At 40.8% G+C, this 10,957-nt stretch overlaps 1 protein-coding gene across 1 annotated transcript in view; it reads left to right on the forward strand.

The window, feature by feature from the left end:
- pdlim5a (PDZ and LIM domain 5a) overlaps positions 1 to 7,313 on the forward strand; it is a 209,212-nt gene extending 201,899 nt beyond the window's left edge. The window contains 3 exon segments of the mRNA XM_055161738.1: positions 3,293 to 3,413; positions 4,901 to 5,016; positions 7,195 to 7,313. Of these exon segments, the coding sequence (XP_055017713.1) occupies positions 3,293 to 3,413; positions 4,901 to 5,016; positions 7,195 to 7,284 (327 nt within the window). The 3' untranslated portion in view covers positions 7,285 to 7,313.
- The last annotated feature ends 3,644 nt before the right edge of the window (positions 7,314 to 10,957 follow it).

Below are 10,957 nucleotides of genomic sequence, written 5' to 3' on the forward strand. Positions count from 1 at the left end.
ATACATACAGCCCCTCTCTCTACCTTACAATATTTGCAGTGTAATATGATTATATGAAGCCCTGGTAAAAAGCCTGAATAATGCACAATAACAGCTCCATAACCTCCCCCTCTTGCACACAGAGCGGCCTCATTCAGTTCACAGGAATACTTCTTGCTTCACGTCTCTAACACGTCCGTCTTCTGCTGGAGGTCCCATGACAGGGCTTACACTGGGCAGCTTTTCCCAGCTTTGGTGCCTGCTCTGGGGCCAGGGATCAGGGGAGGGCCCGGTCGGCGCGGAGGGGGCGCGAAACAGCCCGTAAGACGCCGTAAGCCGCTTGAAGATGTGTGAGAAATGGAAGAGCGGGGCCAAAGGGTCAGAGCATGTGAGCGGCCGACGGCTACGGGCCCAACACTGTGGTCTAAGCTCAAGGGTCAGTCTGGAGATTACCACAAGTCTAGAATGACCAGATTTTCAGAATTCTAAACAGGGACACACCCGAGTTGGGATGGTTGGAATAAATAAAATTGTGAAAAGAGCGTGTAACATTGTGTATTCTCGTGTCAGTCGTGATCTGAGGGACGATTTTGTTTTGTTTTTTGCTTTATGGTCATTCGCAAACACGGATTCTGTATTTTGACAAAACAAATGACAGTTTATGCTCCTCTTTACTGTTGGCAGAGATCAGATTGATCAGAAATTGTGATAGTCCTGGTTTAGACCTTGTTTAGAGTTGATGTAGTCCTGGTTTAGTCTTGATGTAGTCGTGGTTTAGTCTCAGTTTAGCCCTAGTTTAGAGTTGATGTAGTTCTGGTTTAGTCTCAGTTTTGTTTTGGTTTAGAACTGGTTTAAACCTGTTGTAGTCCTGGTTTAGGCTCAGTTTAGTCCTGGTTTAGACCTGGTTTTGGCCTGATGTCGTCCTGGTTTAGACTCAGTTTAGTCCTTGTTTAGGCCTGGATTAGACATGGTGTAGTCCTGGTTTAGTCTCAGTTTAGACCTGGTTTAGACCTGGTTTGGAGTTGATGTAGTCCTGGTTGAGTCTCAGTTTAGTCCTGGTTTAGTTCAAATTGGTCAAAACAGATGGGCCCTTGGGCAAGGCACTGTGGAACCCCCTGGTTGCCCCAAACGGTATTGAAGGATGGGTCAAATGCAGAGGACAAATTAAATGTACCTTAACCTTATGGACTTTTAAGAGCCTTTAACTCTGTAATAAGTGTATTTTCTGATTCATGGTTGAGAACGCTCTGTTTACCATGAACTGTTTCCATATACAGTCAGCTTGGTCCAATTATCAGAAATCAGCTCTGCGGTTTTCGATGTGGAAGTCAGAGGATTTGTTTTTTATTAAAAACATACACAATAGTCCTCCAGCTATTCTCCAAGCCTAGATTTAGATCTGGAAATGGGTCTCGCCGCACTGCATAAAGATTGCTCATTAAAGAATGGGCCAAATGCCAAGGTTTGTTTTCTTTTAAAAAGGAGCATTATAGTTTTTCGTTCATGCTTTAATGTTACCTCCTCATCAAAAACGTGTCTGAAGCTACGTTTATATGACGACGGTCTGAACAGAAGACGCAAAAGTGGTGTCACATCACTTTTTATCCCGCGTTTACACGAGCGTTTTCAGGAGGAAATCTTCATGCATACGGTGACGCAAAAGTGTGTGGAATTCGATTGTGTCTGCATGTCAGGCAGCTCGGTGGTGATGTATATGACGTAAACTCGTACGCAACATGAGCAGATTTGACCAGAGTTTTGCGTCTTGGGCAGTTTTTTTTTTTAATTTTTTTTATTTATTTATTTAAAATAGGGACAAAACACATTAATGAACATATACATGATATGTAAATATGTTATCAGATTATAGCCCAAGGCTAATTTCCATCTGCTGTCCCTAGGCAGGTTGATGTAATCATAAAACAATTGCACAGTAAAAACAATACATCCCGACAGACAATACAATAATACAAATAGACAGACACAAAGAGCTGGTCAGTCACAAGAGCACAGACACAGGTCAAGCAAAGGATGTTGGATTATTTGATCAAAATTGCACGCTGCCTTGTTTAGTTAAGATGCCAGTGTATAGATATTGCACACAGCCCATTGCTAAAATTACTATAAAGTGCTTTTCTACAATGTATTGCACGTGCCCTCGAAGGTAAAATTCTTTAGTATATTATATTGCCCGTAATTAAAACATTAAAATACTTAATAAATAGCATATTGCACTTTGCACATAGCACATTGTAAACTATCGTAAATGATCACACACCTGTGTCGACCTAAGCCATGTCTTTAAATGGCCTTTAAAAGTCGTAAAGCTGGGGGAGTCTCTAACTGTGGGTGGTAAACTGTTCCACAGAACACTGCCCTTATATGAAAACACATTTTGACTGAAAGAGGTTTTTCTATCAGGCACCTCACAGTCACCTCTGGTTGTGGCCCTGGAGGAGCGACATGTAACACTTGACCTATACCTGATATAATCACTGAGTGGGGGTGGAGCTAAACCGTGCAAAATCTTATACATCAAACAGGCATTTCTAAATTTTATAAAATTCTGAAAGCTCAATAGATTGTATTTGGAGAGCACATTGCAACTATGGTAAGTAAAGGGTTTCTTGTCTAATATTTTCAAAGCTTTTTTGTAGAGGGATTCTATTGACTTAAGAGTTGTTACACCTGACAAAGACCAACTGGTTATACAATAGCCAGTTGGTCGGTAGACGGAAACACTACGATGGAGTGTGTTCAACTTTTCCACTCTGGAGGCTGGTTTCAGATTTTTGCCTTTTTAAGCCCCAAAAACGTCATCACCGTCCAAACGAAAGGCACTTCTCATAAAATATTTTGGAATTTTTACCCACAAGCGTTCTCGTTTTAGATGTCATACATGTTTAATTAATTTAGTGATCTCTCCTAAGCGCTGTTCAAACCCTCTTTACGGTGAGCTGTGAGATTCTTTGCAAAGCTTCGCCACAAGCCTACGTCGCTCATGCTCCCACACGACAAATCTCCATAAATTTACAAAAACATGACACAAAACTGTACACGGCAACTTGACAAACCTGATGTGATGTGCAGTAGTTTCAATAGCAGGATACCGTTCTAAAGGGGGAGTGATTTAAGTGCAGAAAACAAAGGGAGGGAGTCTGAGAGCATCGAAAAAGAAAGTGGTAATACGTTGTTTTGGTGAATATGGCAAGATAAAGGGAACATAGTGACAGAAGTAAAAGACCCTCTCTGTAAAGTTGTATGTAGATAATCTGAGACATGAACTGACGTCGTGTTGTGTTCTTGTTTCCAGGAGGTGATCAACGCTCTGAAGCAGACGTGGCACGTGCACTGCTTCCTGTGCGCGTGCTGTCAGCAGCCCATCAGAAACAACTGCTTCCACCTGGAGGACGGGGAGCCTTACTGCGAAACAGGTCAGAGCTCAGACTCAGACTCATCCTCTGCAGCTCACGTCATCAACATTCCCTTTGGGTGCGGAGCTAACTGGAAGCACTGCTCTGTTAAGGCCCGTTCAGACCGCGGCGTCAAGGCGTCCAGTTTATATGCAAAGTCTGTGTGGACGGCAATCTCGGTCGTCCTGCTTTTTTGCGGCGCATTTTCGGGCGAATCTTGCGTCGTCTTGAGCGCTCTGGCATCAGCGTCCAGTGTGTCAGCGTCAGAAGTTGGAAACGCTGAACTTTTCGCGTCAGATCGTGCCGTGTGTCAACCAATCAGGAACAACTATACAGTGACGCTGCAACCTTATTACCCAGAAGAAGGAGAAGAAAGAGAAAAACACGGGAACCGGAGCAGGGAGCGGAATGTAATAAATACATTAAAGTCCCTCTCTCAGCCTGGTCTGCAATCGTTCTGGGAAAAGACCAGGACCGGGCCCTTGTTTCCAGAAAAACGGGCGGTCAGGGACGTCCAAACAGAGGCGTCTACGGTGTTTTTTGACGCTGAACAGACCTTTAGAAGATCTGTTTCTCAAATTAGACTTAATCTGAGCTTTATTTGAACATAATCTGAATAGGTGATCTGATTTATGCTGTTAAACAAGTCTGTCAGACATTAAATTAAAGTCACAAGGTACATAGTGTTAGACAACAGTTTTTCAGTTAGTTCCTCTCACCTTTTTGTTTAAAATCTAATTCCTAAACAACATAAACAAACAACAACAAACATTTTAATCATCAGAAGAGTCAATATGTCAAATGTGTCGCAAAAAAATTGTTTCTGACAGCACAATAAAACTGTTTGCCTCATTTATCAGCCAGTTTCACTTTGTGGAAACCGTCTGACCTCACAGCATTAGGATTCGTTCGCTTGACAGTAGGCGGGTACTTCTTTTGTTTAACCAATCGCTGGGACAATAACGTCTTTCCCCTTGATAAAATTCACCAAACATTCTCTTTGTTCTGGCTTTAAATCCTCGATCTTGGGAATCGTTGCCAACACTGAATGTCTGTCTTCGTCTACATCCATCTTGACCGCTTTGTTTACTGTTGTGTTGTTCCACAAGTTTGACGTCATGGCTTCACAGCTCTTCACTGATTGGCCAGTGCACGGTCTACAACTTCTGTGGTTCTAGCAAACCGTCTAGTGTATTCTGATTACTGATCTAGTCCCTGGAGAGAAATGAAGTTGAGCGGAGGCACTAGGTGGCGCCAGCCTGACTACAAAACTGTAGCGCTGTAAGAAAATAATTGAGTAAAATATACCAAAAAATACAATATTGATACTGTATAATCACATTAAAGGATACGATATATCGATATTTCAATATTTTTGCACAGCCCTAGTCATTCCGCCAATACAGATGCAGGTAGAGCTCTTCCAGCATGGCGTCACTTCAAAGTATCGACACTGTCACATGCTTTTGATATCGTGTTTTTTTCCCCAATATTTCTTGTGTTTTCAGACTTCTACAGTTTGTTTGGGACCGGTTGCCATGGCTGCGAGTTCCCCATCGAGGCGGGGGATCGGTTCCTGGAGGCTCTGGGCTACACCTGGCACGACACCTGCTTCGTCTGCGCGGTGAGAAACTGCACGAGTCCACTAGAAATTTGTTGGCATTAGCTCCAATAATTCTGGGTTTGTGTTTTTGTCTGGTCGGGCTCTCGTCCCTGTGCTGCCTCCTCTCGCTCTGGTTTGTTTGACTTTAGCATTGAGAAACACAGAGGCCACGGCTCACAGACAGAGGCTCCAGTTACATGAACTCACAGTCTGATTATTAACACATTTATGGAGTATTAACGCTATTAAATCTACATTTAAACAGCAAACTCATCTGTCTTTCTGATCGTGGGCCCTCTGATTACTCACATCAGATCTCAGGATTCACACACATCCTGGAAATCCTTGAAAACATGGAAAATCACAAAAAGGGTACCATGCATTCTTTTGGATTTCAATTAAGAATGAAAAACAATAAAATGGGAAAACAGTTTGACTCTAAACGGTGACGGTTCTAGGTTTTTTCTGAAACAGGGGCCATTCAGGAGCCACATGTTACGTTCAGGGGCCAAGTAGCGGGAACATCCAAGCACACAAATGATTAATTCAGTACAGTACAAATACAAGCATGGACAGTGAAAAAAAAAGTCCTCTACAGGTCTGTTTCTTCTCCCATTAAGTTGTATTGACGCAATAGGTCTACTGCCGCCAAGAGTTTAGGGGTGGAATTGCATCAGTGATCATTGAATTGTTCTTCTCGTCAGGTGATTGACAGAACAGTGGAACTTCAGGGGCCAATCAGATTAGAGGTGTTGCCCCTCCCCCAGAACCACCCCTGACACTAAAACGGAAAAATGAAATAAACAAAAAAACGGATTTTGACCTCTATTTCCAATACTGAATTTAAAGTTTATTTCAAATAACACCAATCAAAAAACAGTCTCGGTGCCTATTTCAGTTTTGACATTTTATTCTCTCTGGTTTATTTGCCCTGGATGTTTTGCTGTTTATCGCGCTGGGTGTGAATTAAGTGTAAACTGAACAAAGGAGAGTTTATCGCTCCATCCTGTTAATCAAATGGAGTTCAACAATGACTTTCTAAGACGTGAAAGTAAACGTGACACTATAAAAGAAGACGACGTGTTTGTCCACAAAATTGCAGAGATTTTTCAGGTAAGTCCATCTAGCAGCAGAACTTCTAGGGCAAATAAACCAGAGAGAGCAGCAGTGGACCTCAGTCTGCTGTACATCTCCACTTAAAAGCAGCAAGGTACAGATTTTAGCCAGAGAAAAGAATTGGTTTGAGAGGAGAGTGAAAGAATCAATTTTTGTTAAGAAAGAGGATCCTTCTCTAAACAGAAATGGAGGCCTCAGACACCATCTGTCTCCTATTTACACGTCCATCCTCAAACCTAAATCAAAACAAACAAGAGAACAACAGGTGTAGTCAGGTCAGGTCCAGAGGTGTGGAAGCTCCATTATGGCCATGAATTGTTATGATAATTAGACCCCACACCCTGTACAGGTCAACAGGCCGAACTAACAAACAGAAACTGTAAACAAGTAGGTGTGTTAGTTTCAGTTATTTAGCTCCTCCCTGCAGATATAAGGAAGTGTCCACCAGCGTCTGACCAGAACTGAAGAAGCAGCTTGGATGAGCTGCAAAACGTCTTCAACCAAACTAACTTTTGTCCCGTCGACAAACTGAATTTTCTCCTCGCCATGGATTCTACCTGGACGACTGAGGGATTCTTCTCACAAACCAGAGAGAATAAAATATCAAAATTAAAATAAGCACGATGACTGTTTTTTTGATTGGTGTTATCAGTTTAAATATTGGAAATAGAGGTCGAAATCAGTTTTTTTGTTTGACACTAAAATGGAAAAATGAAATAACAAACGGTTATCAACCATTTGATTGTTTTTCGTTCTTAATTGAAATTCAAAAGTACGAATGATACACGGACCATAAATATATATGTTGTCCTTGAAAGTTTCACACCCCATTGCTTTGCTGTATTATTGGATAAGTGATAAGTAATAGAGTAGAGTAGAGAGTTACTGTCATGACGGTAAAAACAAGCTTCTAAAACCATCTAAAATGCAAGAAGTTACAGCTCTTATTACACAAAATTTATTGGGAGAGGACACCGACACCCCCCTATAACCTTTTTATTTTTTATTGACCTGCTGCAGACATGATCTTGCCGTAATTCCTGACTTATTAACTGAAGCTGGTGTTGTGCTGTTGTGTTCCAGGTTTGCTGCGTGTCTCTGGAGGGTCAAAAGTTCTTCTCCAAAAAAGACAAACCTCTGTGTAAGAAGCACGCAAACACATTCAAGATCTGAGTCCTCTCCTCCTCCGCACCTGCAACGTCTCGCCCACCCGCTCCACTTTCACTTTCACTTTGACTCGGAGCGGCTAATCTGATGTCGTCTTTGTGGTCGGGTTGTTTGTCTCGTTCACAGGTTTTAGCTTCCTGTTTTAAGTCATATTTTTAGTGCTTTTCACCATTCAAAAGATTGTATATTTACTTTCTAATTGTTAACTGCTATGGCTAATAAAATTTTTCATCAGTCTGAAACTCATGCACAGCTGAAATTTAACTGAGAGTTCACGCTTCACTGCGATTGGTTAAATCCACCTGTCACTCACTCCAAGCATGACAAAGGCTGACCAATATACATGCATCCCAAATTTCGGACTTCCGGTCATCGCGCAATGCATACTGGGAAGTCTGCAGTCACACAGATCTGATTCCCTTTTGCAGTTAGGGAGTTTGCAAACACATTTCTCGAGTCGTTTTCCGCTGTTACGGCATCCAGCCACCACACAATTACGATGTCCAAATCCCAAAACTAAATTATGACGATATCAGAACCAGAAACAAAAGTGATATGGTTCGAAAGACTTGAAAAGATCGACTTTGACAATAGACACATCCCACTGGGAAAACAAACATGGAGGTTTGATGTTCACTTTTTCCTTCCCTGTTTGCATTGCGCGATGACCGGAAGTTCGAAATGGGATTTTAATGAGAAAGTGTCTTTGTTTGAGCTGCGTTAAACAGAAACACACTGAGTCACAACAGAATATTTTATATACACTTTACTGCCCTTAAAATGATAATATTTAAACTAGGGCTGGGCAAAAAAAAAATTAAAAAATCGCATTAATCGCATGAGTTTGAGCGATTAATTGCGATTAATCACGATTAATCGCATGTTATACACAAAACCAATTAATGAATTCAAAAGTAGAGTATAGCGCATTTTTATTGGAAATGTAAATGAAAGAGCCAAACATTTGTTCTGCAAACAGCATTTCTTTCACAGTTGAATCCTCAGAACCTTCAAGGTTTCAGTGAAGACTCAAGAAAAAATATTGAATGGACTTTTGTACTAATATATTTTTTCTATATTTTTTATTCAGTGAGTAATAAACACTACGCTAGTAATAATTTCTAGATCATCGTTATAAACTTGGACTGATATTTCTTGGGAATCTAAGGGTTAATATAATGGAATGGAATTGGACCAATCACATCTTTTCTTCCAATGGTATCTGGGTAAATCAGTGACTCCCCCTGCAGCGCTGAACTAAAGAAACAAGCTCAGCTCAGAGCGCACGGCTGGTCCGGCCAGAGCCAGAGCCCGCGGCCGGAGCCCCTGGCCAAACGGGCCCATGGCTCGTGGAGGCTCGTTGTATCTCACGTGGTCAGAAAAAAGTGAAAAAAGTGTAAAGAAACGCTCGTGGTGGACTTTTTCAAAATAAAAGCCAGTGAGAAACAGACATTTACAATAAAATAAATAATAAAAACTGCATTAGCGGTGTTAAAATAATTGTCGGCGATAATGACTTAATTAGTTAATGCAAAATTAACGCAGTAACGTGCCCGGCCCTAATTTAAACACACTTTTGGTTTGGTGCACTTACATTTCCACATGATGAGTTTGTATTATTTTATAAAGGGAAAGTATTTCACATTCTTATATTTATGATTATTATAATTTTTTTAATTGTACTGAAAACCTTTGACTGTTGTTTTAAAGACTACAGCCATTTGATACTTTGCATCTGATGTCAGCAATATTCAGTGGGGGTCTGATGCTAACTGTAAGCACTGCTCTGTCTGAAACTCTGTTGCTCAAGTTGGACTTTAATCTTCTTTTTATTTTAATACAATCTGACCAGAAAGAACAGCTGATCCAAGTTTTTACTTTCACCAACTCCTAAACTGGAACATGAACGCTTAAAATCTTTTTTGCATTTTGAGTTGTCAGACAATGTTAAAACTTTTCTGGCAGCGTTTCCTGTCACCACGGTAACTGCTGGACATTCAGCCGTAAACATATATGTAGGGTACAAAACTCCCATTGCAATGTCACTGCAAAGTATCAATTTTGTGCTAGCTTTGTTTTTTTTTGTTTTTTTTTAAATACTAGAGATCCTGCAACACCTGATGATTCCAGAGAATGAACTGCGTTAAGTTGAAATGAATGTAAATGTAATATATGCATACGAATATTCCCTTTGTACTTATGGTTATTTAGAATTGTCTTTATATGTTTTTGTTCATATCTATTTACAGTTTCTGGTAAAACCTCAGTTATGTTTTTGTTCAAATGTCCTGGCTACTTTGAGAGGTACTTTAAAGACGGGGTATTTTACTTTTATGGAGTATTAACTGCAAACACAAAACATATTTCGATCACCGTGTTAACTTTTATTGTTTTGAAAATGGTATACACGCCGAAAACAATCTTAAATTACTGTATTTTTCGGACTATAAGTCGCTCTGGAGTATAAGTCGCACCAGCCAAAAAATGCGTAATGAAGAAGAAAAAACATATATAAGTCACTCTTTTTGGGGGAAATTTCTTGGATAAAATCAGAGACCAGGAACCGACATTTCACCTTGAAAGTCAAGTTCTAGTAATAACAACAGAAGAGAGAACAACAGACTGTTAATGTCACATATGAACAGTTCTTCAGATAAACTATAACATAAACAACAGAACACAACAAGTTTAACAAACTCTCCATCTCACTCCAAATCACTAAATCCATTCAATTCTTCATCCTCGGTGTCACTTCTGAACAACTCCACGACCTCCGGAGGTAAACAGAGCGCCGCTTCCTCTTCTGTGTCGCTGTCGTCAGACTCAGCATCAGTTCCAGTTAGAATTATTCGGGCCTTTCTGAATCCTGACAGGATGGTTTCAGTGTCACTGAAGTCCAGGCTTTGTCCATCCATCCAGTGACTCCAGGAAAGTTTCATGGTGCATCCTCCCGGTTGTCTAAAGTTTCTCGCTCACTCCAAACTTTTTTTCTGCTGCTCAATTACAGTTTTCAGCTGCAGATTTCACGACTTGCAGCTTGTAATCTGCAAAATCAGATTTTCTTTTTGGGGGCATTTGTGTTCAGTCTTCTCAGTCGCCTTTATGTTTGTTTAAATTTTCAGTGTTACAGAAGTAATGGTGCGATCGACTGACACGATACAGACAGGACAGAGGCTCTTTCTGCGGGAGACATGCGCAGTAGAGCCAAGTGACAGTGGTACAGGAGGAACAGGAGCAGCAGATACTGACACACAAGACTAGAGCTTCTCGTGGCTGTCAATGTGAACATTTTAATATACAAGTTGCACCAAAGTATAAAACACCCAAACCATGAAAAAAAAGTGCCACTTATAGTCCGGAAAATACGGTAGTTTCAGTTTTGTGTTTTGCCACACTTTGAGCAGTTCCTTCAGAGCGTGCATCCCTCTAATGAAACTGCAGCACATCACATCGGGTTTGTGAAGTCGTAGTGCAGTTTTGTATCACATTTGTGTATATTTATGTAGAATTGTCATGTGGGAGCATGCGTGACACACAGGCTTGCATATTAAACTTCTTCGTGTGTGTTTTTGATGAGGGAACAACATTATAAAACGGTAGAAAGCTCCATGAAGTCAATTTTGCATAATACCCCCTCTTTAAAAACAGAATACTGAAAAGCACTGGTGTCTTTTTTGGT

This window comes from Boleophthalmus pectinirostris, unplaced genomic scaffold, assembly GCF_026225935.1.
Source record: "Boleophthalmus pectinirostris isolate CB_2022bp ecotype Guang Dong unplaced genomic scaffold, ASM2622593v1 HiC_scaffold_4, whole genome shotgun sequence".
NCBI classification, from domain to species: domain Eukaryota; kingdom Metazoa; phylum Chordata; class Actinopteri; order Gobiiformes; family Gobiidae; genus Boleophthalmus; species Boleophthalmus pectinirostris.